The sequence below is a fragment of the Lepidothrix coronata genome, unplaced genomic scaffold (assembly GCF_001604755.1).
Source record: "Lepidothrix coronata isolate B3197 unplaced genomic scaffold, Lepidothrix_coronata-1.0 Scaffold61, whole genome shotgun sequence".
Taxonomy (NCBI): domain Eukaryota; kingdom Metazoa; phylum Chordata; class Aves; order Passeriformes; family Pipridae; genus Lepidothrix; species Lepidothrix coronata.
Window position 1 is genome coordinate 2,927,945 of NW_016690241.1, and position 12,993 is coordinate 2,940,937.

The 12,993-nt window shown below is 37.6% G+C and overlaps 1 protein-coding gene across 1 annotated transcript in view; it reads left to right on the forward strand.

Annotated features, from left to right (window-relative positions):
• The window catches only part of DISC1 (disrupted in schizophrenia 1), a 171,338-nt gene that overhangs the window by 141,292 nt on the left and 17,053 nt on the right, over positions 1–12,993 (forward strand). Inside the window, 1 exon segment of the mRNA XM_017817605.1 lies at positions 8,747–8,990. Coding sequence (XP_017673094.1) covers positions 8,747–8,990 — 244 coding nt within the window.

Here is a 12,993-nt window from a genome sequence, read left to right on the forward strand (position 1 = left end):
AGATACACAGGGCTCAGCAATTTTAAGTATACTGTCTGCAGCCATGCAGGATTCATTATAGCTAACAGAGTCCAGCCAGGGAAGCTCTGTAGACCTTGCCTTTCCTTCCTTGCTCTTTTTGATCCAGAACAGGATTTGGCTCCTGAACTTAGATGACTCTGCATGACTACAGCAGAGGTGCCCTTGGATGTTTCAGAGGAACTCTGTAAGCACGTGGTATTGACATCAGTATTTGGCCAACACACTAATTTTTCCAGGTGTGTCTTCCTGGTTACAAAAGTTGAATTTCAAGGTGCATTCCCACATGATGACAATATATCATCTCTCCCAACTGTATGTCTTCTAAAAAGGGCAATTCTTTGCCCTGTTGTTTTTAATTGTTATATATGCTTAATTCCTGTTTGATCAGTAGTAGAAAGAGTGATTCACATTCCGAATTCACTGGACACTTAAAGTCTAAATCTCTCATCATCTCAGAGAGAGAAAAATATAGTATAAACTGTTGAATTTTATATCAGAAAGCAGAGGTGAATAAAAATGATAGGGGAATTGTAAATTCCTTCAATGTGATTCCTAACACTTGTGGCCAGAGATTGTAATAAACAATAAGAGATCAGGCTCGTTATTCTAATTGCTTTGCGATGTGTTCTTCTCTTGGTATGAATAAGCCTTTGCTGCTATTGCAGTAGTGCGCATTTGTGGCAGCTGAGAATGTGGCCTCGGTGCAAATGTTGTGCTTTCTTCCTGTGGCATGCTTTTGGAAACAAATGTATTTTCTTGGATTGGAACTGGTTGTGACTTTGAAAGCCATTGAATTACTTCAGTTTCAGTGGAATTCACTACAAGTTGAATCCTTTGTGGAGTTCAAGCTTAAGAAAGTATTGAGGTTTGTGTAGCAGCTCAGCTGAACTGAGCTAAGATGAATATGTAGATCCTGAGATGTTTTCCAAATTTGTGGCCTAATTCATGCCTCTCCTTTAAATCTGATTTGGGATCAAGTATTAAATAATGCAGAAAAAATATCTAATTTCATGTATTCCCATCCAGACAAAATTAGTGACGATGTGAGGCTTTTCTGTTATTGCAGGAGCCAAAGGCAAGCAGGATGCAGACTGAGTTATCAGAGTTAGTACCAAATTTGAATGTGTTTTATCAGATTATGAAGGAGGTGGAGGACAAACTAGGATTGAGAAGCTGGCTTTATGTGGACTGCTTAATAAGAAGAATTCCTGGGTAACTTTCTCCTCATCTATCAAAGTTAAGTTTTTTACTCTTAGAATAGATTATTTATCATAAATGTTTCAGTGGAGATAGGGGCAGAGGACCATTCCTTTTTTTAAAGAGAAATAAGTAGCCCTGAATGCAGGTAGTAAATTTTTATACTATGGATTAGGTAGTGTAGGAAAATAAACTGCACAGTAAATACAGGGTCAAAATTGAATAGTAAATTCTCACTGCAAGATGCCTCCCTTCTTCCCTTGTAAATTACTGAATTTCCTGCATCTGACACGTTGGTCCCATTCTTGCATGCACCCTATGTTAAGAATCAAAGTGAAAACTATCAGCTTCAGCAGTCTATCATTTTGTGTTTCCAGTGGAGATAATTTAAGTATAACACAATGACATTGAATATTGTTAGAAAGATGACAGGCCATGATTAAAGTTCTGTTCCAGGTAAAATAAATGGCTTGAGGATTGAAGAGAAAACAACAAAAATATTGTTCAGTATTGTGTGGTATCTTGTTTTTTTAATAACACTAATCAAATGGCCATTGTTGGTTTTCACTAGAAAAATTGTTCTTCCTCTTTGTTTTGAACAGACCTTTCAGGAAAGAAAAAGCAGACATAAAATATGTACATTTCACTTAAAATACAAGGTGGTAGTTCTGTCTTTAAGATGCTGTGTCAGGATTTTTTTAGGGGCAAGAGAAATAATTCTTAAAGGGCTGTTTTTAGATTTCAGTTCAGATGCTAATCTTTCAGTATGCTGGATACAGTAGGTAATGTTTTATTGAGTGGAAAAATTGTGTACAATGAGTGTAACTGATAAGCTTAATTTTTAAAAAAAAAACATTTACCAGAAAATACTGTCAGATATTTATGTTTTTCTGTTTACTGGGGTCACTGTGAGGGGCCATGTATTTTTACATTAATATATTTCTTATTTGTTGTTATTAGCATCTTTCTATGAAAAATTCTGAATGTCTTAAGGGGAAAGAATTTTTTAAGTATTATGAAGCCAGTTCAAATTCACAAAATCACATAATGTACTGAGTTGGAAGAGTTAATAGCTTTTGCAAGGTCTAAGAAAATTCCTTAGGAATCCTAGAATCCATCATAATAGAACATGTGTACCCTTTTTTTCTTAATTATACAATTTATAGAATTGGTGGTGTAGCCTCATTATGCATATGTGTAAAATGTCTTTAAAGACATTACCTGGAGCTACCACAAGGACTAAAATGGCAGTGTTAGCTGCTGGGCAACAGCACAGAAAGGGGGAGAAAATGGAGGCAGTGAAGAAAAGGCTTAAGTTTTCAACTGAAAGGAGCGTAAAGACCTGTAAGGGTTGTCTCTGTGGCCAGACCTGTAGAAATACACCTTTCCTGGAGTGAAAGTCCAGATATGGGCAAGGCGAGATGTGATAGAAGCGGGGTCTGTGCAGCAGGCAGCAGTAGTCTGAAGGAGACTGTGCAGTGTTTGAGTGGCTGTGTTTCAGCATGGCATTTTTCCTTCCAGCATACATGTCGTTGCACTTCAGTTCCATTCTCTAAGTGTTATTTATACTAGGCCGAGTGACCATAGTGTTAAATATCTCAGATGACCAGATGTCTGAATGTATTTGGGGTTCTCTAGGACTTGTCTGAAATTTGGCAGATGTGAGCAAGGAGATAACTGAAGCATTGCTCTTCTTTTTGCTCACAAAGCCAACAAGTGAGAGCTCCTAATCCCAACATAACTTAAAAGATTGTGGTGGATGTTCTGTAGCAATACTGTAGAGGTTGGATCACAAAACAAAGGCACAGGATACCTGGCTCCAGGTACTCTGTCTACTGCACCTCTAGATGTACCCTGTGCTGCTATATCCCTGAGGAGATGTGGATGGCATAACCACTACACTGAGGGCTGGTTTTGGGGCTCAGCTCATCTTTTTCCTCAAATTTGCCCCTTCCTGCACATTTGCCTCTGATCCTGGGGTGCTGTAGAAAGCAGAGCCACTGCTATCACCCATTCTTCAGCTGTATGAAAGTAGTGTCCACACCTCTTTGCTGCACTATCATGTCCTGTCTGAGCGCACTGGATGTCTTTTGAATAGGACTGTTGTGCAGAGAACTTGTCTGTAGCTATAAAGTATAGATATTAGAAAAGTCAGCCCAGAGCAAATTTTTCAGGTGTTGACGTAAAAGTCTAGAAGCTAGACAGGGATTGTGAGGATTGCTTACTTGATCTTTAGTGATTCTGGTTCAGAATATTCTCTAGTAGGTGAAACATCACATTTAAAGAGGGTTAGCCACTTGTTGTCTTCTAGATATTATTGTATGTTTTATAAGGGAGAAGGCAAGGTCAGAGAAGCAAATTGCTTGTGCCAGAGAAAAGTACTGCAAGCTTCAGACTTTTCCTGGGAGTTTTAGCTAGTCTTCAAGGTAGATGATAGAGTGGGTTGTCGTCTGACAGGGGAATATGTGGAGTATCCTTCTGGGAGCAAGTCTTGTTTTCTCATGGAGAAGTGCAACAATAGTGTTAAGCAGCAAACAAGAGTTATCAGTGAGCTTTGAAATAAGGGAGTAGGAAGAATGTCTCCCTCACTGGGGGACAGTCACATGATTGGAACCATATGTAATCAATTCATGAGATTTTCAGCTCCCGAAGAAAATGGAGAGGAAAGACACAATGCAAGGAATTGAATTGTGAAATTGAGGTTATATTGAAGGCGTTTATAGGATTAGGGAGACTTGCAAGAAGGAAAAAAAGAAAAGGGTTGATTTCAGATATTTAGGAAAGGTGATTTTCTAGTGTGCAGGCCAAAGGAAAAAAGTGGTTTGCTGTTTGGACAGAGTCCAGGTTTTCTTTATCCTTTTTCCTACACCTTTTTTCTTCTCTTTTTTTTTTAGTTTATCAGCTGAGAGCTGTGATCTGGTGGGCCCTAGCTGTACCTTTGCACACCAGTCAGGTGGGGAAAACCAGGTTATGTGCCTCCTTCCCCTTAGAGCCTCATGTGAATCACACATACACACATTGTAGTCCTTGTTTTGCTCCACAGATTGGTTGTAGACATCTTAAATTATAACAGCCAAGGTGAAGGGGCAAGAACTGATCAGGCTGGAAACCTTTTTTTTTCTTTTTTTAATGAAGGAGAGAAGCAAAGCATATTCCTGAAGTAGTAAATACTTGTTAAATGTAAGAAGGGTTATTAATGCATGACTGTGCATTAATATGATAAACCAAATAAAACGGTAGGTTTCTGCTAACAGTACAGCAATATGGTTGCCTTCTTTCCTCTAAATATTATTACTGGATACTTTCTTTTGCTTGCCTTCCTTATTCACTGCATGGCTGTTGCCTTAAGAAAGGCAACAAAGACACAACTAAATGTTCAGTAAGAAGACCTCATTCCTTCCCCGTGGTGCAAAATATAAACAGAAGCGAGTGACCAAAATATAGAGAAACTTTCCCTAGTATGTACAATAGTTCAATAAAGAATGGGGATATAGAACAAAGTCTTTTGATTCACATTGTGATTTTCTCCAAACCTCAAAACTTTCCAGTCATTTTAATTGCCATAATGAAAATCCCTGTTCTTTTGCCGGACTATTTTTGTTGCATTTTGTTTACTTTTTTTTTGTCAGAGAAAACCGCCTTTAGGGTCAGTGAATGTAGAGTTAATATATGTGCCAAGTACTGGGAAAAAGTAAGTACATGGTTTCCTGAATCTACATCTTATTTTGGCTCACCTGTTAGAAGGAGGTTGTCTAGGGTATCTCTTCTTAGTGGTGGGTAATCTCACCTTTTAAGTTAGTTTTTGATTATGCAGTTTCTAAACAGATGTCTTAGTATGTATTTTAGCTTCAGTTTCATTCTCTTGGCTTTCAACGTGTGCATTCTTAAAATAAGCAACATCATCTTATCAACACAGTTTTGACCTCAGGGTGTTATAAACCACTTTTAACAATTCACTCACTAAGGGACATTCCTGAAAACTGTAGGTGATGAAATCGATTTATGAGTAGTGACATCTTCCTATGTCAATTGCAATTTGCTTTTGAGGATGTTTTGGGAGACTTTCTTTTGTTTTGGTTTGGCCTTTTTTTTTTAGTAGGGTTTAATATAAAATCTTTTGACTATTTTTACATGGGCATGTTTTCATTTAGACTATAATGTTCAAGAACTGAATGTGCCTTTTGTATATATGCAGAGCCCTCAATAGAAAAGTCATGTTCTTGTAGTTCCAATTAGCACTATAAATAGCTTTAGAATAATGCTGTGCTGAGAGCCATAGAGAGAGCCCCCACTGACATCTCCCAGAATCTTGTGAAAAGACAAAGGAGCAATGTTCTTTGGACTTCAAGAGAGAGAGAATCCTTGCTGGATATGTCTCTAGACATGAATTTCACCCAACATCATAAGTAGATTGAAGATATCCTCTAGTTTCCTTTTACCCTCTGATCTCTTATGGCTCTTCCTAGAAAACTGCTTGGAACTTGGTAAAGGCATGTGCAATTACAATGTCAATTGCCACTTTATGAAGAGAACTCAAGGACAAATCTCTCTGTTCCATATTCATTTCCTCCTGTCCATAAACAGCTCTGTTTCTCTGACAGCTCTTTCATCATCATCAACTTGACTTAATACAGAATTCTTTCTGCTGTGTACTTTTGTGTTGCTGTGGATGTCTCAGCCATTCTTCAAGTCGGCTTAGGCCTGCTCTTGTAGATTCTTTCTGCATAGTATCCTTGAGATAAGACCTGTCACAGCTATCCATACAGCTAAAAAATTACTCATGTTGAGTCTCGCATCTCACTTAGTTCAACATTCATTTCCCTGGCCGTGACTTGACAAAAGCAGTCTTGCCCCTTGCTCTGCTCTCATTCATTCAAAGTCAGCACTACTGTCTTTTGTTCATTTCACTTTGTTTTTCTCCATTGACTCCCTCTGTTCTGTCCCATCAAGTCTAACTACTAGCCTCCAATATCAGGGCTGCTCACAATCTCACAATCTTTTACCCCCTGCTCAGTCTTTTTTTTTTTTTTTTTTTAGTATCAAAAAACTGACTTTCATCTGCAGATGTTAAACAACATTGGTGTCAATTACTTTCCCATGGTGTTCTTCTACTAGCATCTGTTGTCTTTCTTACATGAGTCCTTTATGGAGGGATGGAGATCTTGTATATCTAATGACATGTTTCATTGGCTTCCTCCAAATCCTTAAAATGCAATACCACTGTGATACTGAAGTGTGCTTGACACCAATTAGAATAATCAGTTACTTGTGTAACTAATTAAACTGTTGTATTGTAAATAACATGCCATGTTCACTGTGTTCCTTTGAACATCTTCGTCTGTATTCTAGCTGTTGTTGCTTGTTTGAAACTTAAGGGTTGTCTTAAGAAGCAGGTGTATAAAACCTAGAGGTTGATATATCATAAAATATTTGTAAGTGAAGGAATAATATGAAATCTGATCCAGACTTGATCCATCATTTTGAAAAGTTGCATACCTGAAAAATCTCGCTATATTCAGTACAGCCGCAATGGAGGCTTCATGGAGAATGCAAATGCACTTTTACTGTGGATTGAACATGAATAAACCAAACTCTGGAATTCAATAGTTTAGTTTTACACCTGATGTAAAAGCTAAAGTTTTTTCATGCTGGGGTCAGCATAATTTTTAATAATCATTTGGTATGTGTGTCTATGTCAGCTATTTGCAGCTTTCGAGTAATTTTCATTCAAAAAGTGTGTTTGAAAAATGCTTCACGGCACTGAATTCCAAAATACAGACTAAAAGCTTAGATAGGTTGGGCTTAGATATGTTCGGGGTATCCAAGTGTATGTGCATTCACAGATTTTAATTGAAAAGTTCAGCATAACATCTTAGCTCAAGATAAATCGGAGTTTTACAGATACCATGGTAAAACAAAGAAGGCCTTCAAATAAAAGCCATCTGTTAGCCTTGTGTTCAGTAATTGCTGGTACTAAAATGTGTGTAAAACTTAGACAGTCAAAACCATGTTGACCGATGAGCTGAGTCATGGCCGAATAATAGCAGCCTAGGCACCATTATGCTGTACTTTTACGTATGCTGTTCATCTTCTCCACTCTGAATATGGCATACATCACCATCTCTGCCTAATTTTGTCAATAGTGCTTTTCATTAAATTAAATAGCCAAAACAAGCTATCTATTGGAAATTGTGATTTAGGTCTCTAGGGTATTCTTTTAGCCTTTAATAATAAGCCATATAAAGCTGCAAACAAGCATTTTCAAAAAGCAAGTAAATGGGCTTATGTATGTCTGCAGGGAAATGTTTTGATTGTGTAACCATGATGATGTGACTGACAAGAAGAGAAACAGTGGGAGTTATTTTATTTTTCTGTCCTGCTAAGTGAAATGCTACCTGGATGGAACACAGACGTGTAATCCAGTGAAGAATTTTTCCCTTTCTAATTAGTGATATTCTGAACTCCTTGGGGGAGACTATTTGTGGACCCCATGCTGCATTATGCCTTCAATAAACATATATGCTGACTCTAAGCACAGATCAAATAGCTCAGCTTCTGAAGCCTAATTTTACTCTCATTATCTGTATATTGCTGTATGATTTTTACAGCTTGGCATTGTGTAAATTTGTGGAGTTCAAAATGTACCTTTGTTAGATTATTGAATTCATTGTGAGCAGTGCAGCTCCTTTATCCTTCCTTTTGGATAAAAGATAAGCCGGTATTTAATTTAGTCAGAAAAGTTAAAATCAAATGGTTATTTTTCTTCTTTTAGTCACTTAAAATTGCTCACAATTATATATATATATATATATATAGTAAATTATATAATTTGAAAAAGAATGGTGAAAAAAATATTATTAGAAATGTTATTAGATATTAGCATTTGTATCTGTCTGGCAGTGCGTATTGCCATGGGAATTACTGCTTCCGAGTCCCATCCTGGGCTCTGCCACTGATCTGCTATGTTTTAGTAGGCAACCTAATCTTTTGATTCCTTAGAGACAATATGTATTAAATGGAGAAGTGACCACATCACTTACAAACAGTGTGATGTTAGTATTCATTGTCTTGTTCTGAAAAACTTTCTATGCATAGATTTCCCATTTACTTCAGGTGAATATAACTCTTGGACAAATCTCAGGAGCAGTATTTGTAATGTACACGGACATGTCTGAGGGATGATACTGGATTAAAAGTATATCTGGTAGCATGAAGGAAACTCAGGTTATGATCCCGAGACCCCTGGACCTGTGTCCTGAACAGGAGAAAGTCACACGTAACAGTTGGAAACAACATCTTAGCACAAAGGTGGTTTTACGTCATTGGCTTTGTAACAAGGCAATAATTTTACTGCTTTTCAGTTTGATATAGCATTTGTTATCCCTGTGGGGGTATTTGAGGCACCATTGGGTTTTTTTCGTTGTTTTTATTTTTCTGTCTAATAATAAGCAGTTAGCCCAAATGTTACTTGAAATAGCAACTATTTTCCCTGAACTGCAGTTTTATTTTCTTTTGGCTTTTATTTCAGCTGTGGGAGCCAGCTGCTCCAAAGAGTGTGGGAAGCTGACTTGGAGGCATGTCAGCTGTTCATCCAAGGGTTTCAGCTGAAAGAAACCAGTTGCTGCGTTTTTGAGGAAGAAGAGAACCAACTGGAGGAGATGGAGATGACTGCTGATGGCCCACCTGACTCTGAAAAAAGAAAAGAAGGTCACTTTCTGAAGGGCACAGAGTGGGTTACTGTTTCCTGCCACAAACACAGTGAGCTGAAAGAGGTATCTGAAATAGTTTACAGCTGCATTTCAAGCAATACTCATGGTTTTCCTTTTGAGAGAAAGAGTTGAATTTTGGTGACGGGTCAGCAGGGCAGGTTAAGTATGAACTTAACATCTGGCCTCCTATCTGGGACATGAATAAAATAGCTTATTAGCTTCTCAGAAGCCCTTCAACCCTTTTTCCTTTTACCATCAGTCTTTTTAAAATGTGGAAATTATTCAGGCTATAAATACAAAATGTACATCATGATGTAAAGGACAAACTATTAAGTGTTTAACTCAAATTATCAGATATTCCTCATCTCACTGACAAGTTTCACTCTGAGTTGGTTCTGCTCACTTGCTAGCCTGGATCTAGAGGAGAGAGTAAATTTTTTCCTCCCTTAGTGAAATGGTCAAAGGCTTCCGAGCTTAGATGCTAATAGGCTTACAGCATCCATCAAGTACAAAAAGGAGGAAAAAAAATCATGAAGCTTAAAAGGTTTGACAAATTTCTTTTAAGTTTTCACGTTCTGATCTGGAATGCCATCCTACTTGAAAAATGTACAACTATCTAATAGCCTTTTAACTGTACTGCCAAGGTAAACAAGCTGTTAAAAAAGCTTCATCACCCAACAGCACCACTGTAACAAAAAGACCTTCCAACAGGAGTCATTAGTTTTATTACCATGGAATTTAGTTGACAAAAATTTAAAGTGTTCCTAATTGCATTTGATGTTAAGAGCCATTGAACTATGTGTTGCTTTGAAATCTGATGCCTAATTTTGCATTCATACTGGCTGAGACTTAGAAGAAAGCAGATGCTTACCTTACTGTAAAATCTTTTGTAAGTAAAATTCTGATTTTATATCGGGCTTCAGTAGTTCTTGCGGTCTTTTCCCAAGGAAAATGGTTGCAATGGACTGACTCCACGTAGACAATGTTTTTATTAGAAATGGTCAGCTGTGGCTTTGATTCCGTCTCTACCCCTCTGTTATCATATTTCTGATGAGTCTACTGAAGTAATACGAGGAGTTCTATTGGTTATGGAATATTGCGCTCCCCTTTCAAAAGTGCAGCTTAGAAGCTCTGGAGGGTTTGGGGTTTTGTGACTGTTTCTGTAGCACTCTTGAGATCTGTACTATAGATTATCACCTCTTTAACCCCTACAAGTCCAGATCATTTCCCTGAAAATCAACCTTGCTATCCTAGAAGGACATCTGGGCAGCTGAAGTTAGGTGGCCTCTGGTTCTGGAGAGAGGTGCAGGAGTCAAGGGACAGGTTCCCCATATCTTAAATGGAAGAGGAAAGTGTACGCTTGCATTAAACTCCTCCTTTTGAACTTGCTTTTCCATTATTTCCTCTATGCATCTATCAATCATAGAGGGAACTTAGGGAGACTACCCACTAACTTCAGCTCTTCATCTAGGTGCTTAAACTTCGTGGTATAAATGGCCCATCCTGGTATCCTGAATAAACTCCATTTTGAGAATGTGCCAAAATCCATTCAGAAGCTGATGTGTAAACATGAAAATGTCCTTCAGGGAAGGCCTTGTGGAGGTACTCCTCCGTCTGCCACAGCACTCCTATGACTGATAAACTTGAAAGAAAAAAAAGAAGCAGTTTTGCTGGTATGAGACTGGTCATGTATTGTCCAACTTTTAAATGAAGTTGAGCAACAGAGCTCTGTTTTATCATGACTTACTCAACCAGCTTTCTATTTCTTCAGTGCTGCCAACAGCCTTGACCATTGAGGCAAAGTTATGCATCAGTGATGACTGCAACCCATTGTAACCATAAACTCCCCCAACATAATGACCGTATTCTGGCTCTGGATTTAGGGTTGGGTTGCCTGCTTTTATACTTTTAGAAGCTGAGATTTTTTTTCTTTGTTGTGGGGTATAGAAGTTTTACCCAGGAAAGAATGCTTTAGGTTGATGTCAGTAGGGTTGACAGGCCCTAAACATTTAGAGAAGACCTGTAGCAGAATAACATCCCTAACATCTCTTAGTAGTTCATCACAAGGCAGAATATAAAAACAAACAAAATCATGCTAACTTAGTTTTGATTGTGTCGAAGTACAAAAGAGAATATGCCTTGATTTGTAAATGGACTTAGTTGAAAAAGAAACCGCTTCTGAAACATTTAAGTGCTCTGTTATGTGGTGGTGTATTATTTTATTTAAAAATTAATTTCGTATTTGTGGTCCCCCCAAAAAAATAGTAGTGTGGTGCTTAGTCTCTAAATATAGCCATTTATGTTACTTTTATGTAAAAACTTATCATTGTCCATTAGTAGAGAACCTTTTTATAGCCATTTATTAGCAAGTGAGAATACCTAATAGAGAAGCATGAATTAGTCAGAATACTTGGTTTGATATTATTTACCAAGCCTCTGGTGTTTCTGTGAGAGGAGTACCTTGCTTTGGTTGCTATGTTTCTAGAATATTGTCATAGTTTAGGAATGACACTCCCCAGTTTAGTGCCCCTCCCCAACTGAGACTCCCCCAAACTAGAAGCTGTTTGCTAGCTCCTTTCCCCACTAACCCCTCTCCCTTCCTGTTGCAGGGATGAGGTTGAGAATTGGAGGTCCAAAAAGGTGAAAATTACAGGTTGAGATAAGGAACAGTAACAGCAACAATATCAGTAACAAAAGGTATAAGGCAAAGAAACAATCCACATGGAAAAAACCAGACAGAATACCAACTGGCTCTTCCCTACCACACTTAGCTTTCCCCACAGAGAGATTGAGTCCCTTACTCCGGCCCTGTGATGGTATTGAATGACCAATAATTAGGGTCTGTCCATGCTCTCTTCCTGGCTACTGTAAAAAAATTAACCCTGTCCCGGCCAAAACTAGGAGAAATGACTAATCTCTTCAACTGTGTCACAACCTCTGTTCCCCATTGGGGAATTTCTAGAGAGCACCGTTGGTCACCGAAGTAGAAGGAAAAAGTAGAAGGAAAAAGTGTATTTAGAGGTTACTGAATTACTTACTTCAAAACAGTATAGGAAAGGCTAATGATAGCATATGTACATATGTGCCTTGGAGGGTACATTTCATTCCCAGGTGATTGATTTACTTTACAGTGAAATGCTATAAATGAAGCTCTCCAGTTATTTATTGTGTCATATCTAGCTAAACATTAGTGTTGGGTGGATATTGGTTTTGTTGATGTGTACTATAAGCAGTGTTCTTGCATATAACTGTATCTTACTGTTTGTTTCATTAGAAAGCAAAAAACTAAGTAAGAAAAATAATTATAAGAAAAGCAAAATAGATGAATCGAAAGAGCCCTTCACTAAGATCCTCAGATACTGCTTTGTAGAAGGACTGTGTATCATTTTTAATTAAATATCCCCACTAGATCACAAAATATTACATGTTCTGTTTTAAAAATATGTAACGTATAAATTCTTTGAAAGTTCAATATTTTACTGTCATATGAGCACAGGTTTATTAACTGTCAACAGTTATTTTATAGTTTTCATAACTGTGTTTTCTAAGACTGCTGATTTTTTTTCCCAGCTTTTATGTGGTAGACTGGCATCCCAAAATAATTCTGTAAATTAGGTTTCCTTTACAACACTGACTGTTAACCAGGGAAGACAATCACATGCTTTTACAGCTCAGCTTGTTGAAGCATCATTACTAATGTCTTGGTCAGAACTAAATAAAGTGGGGCCAGCAAAAATCATCCTGTGAAATACTCTGAGTTACTTAAAAAATAAGATGTATTTTTCTCAATTACAGACAACTCATTAGACTATAGTATTAAAAAAAATGCTGAGGCAAAGTTGCAGACAATATTACTACCCTCAGTCATGTGAAAGTCAGCTTGTCTAATTTATTTGATATAGATTATTGAATTTTCATATAAGAATATACTTTCCAGCTGGTAGCTATATTGATGAAATTAGGGTACCCTATCATTGCAGTTGTAGTTTGTCTTTTTGTGACTATTTGGGCTTGATTTTTCTCCCAGGTCTCTGAGGAATTTAAGATAGGTTCTAGTTTTCATCCT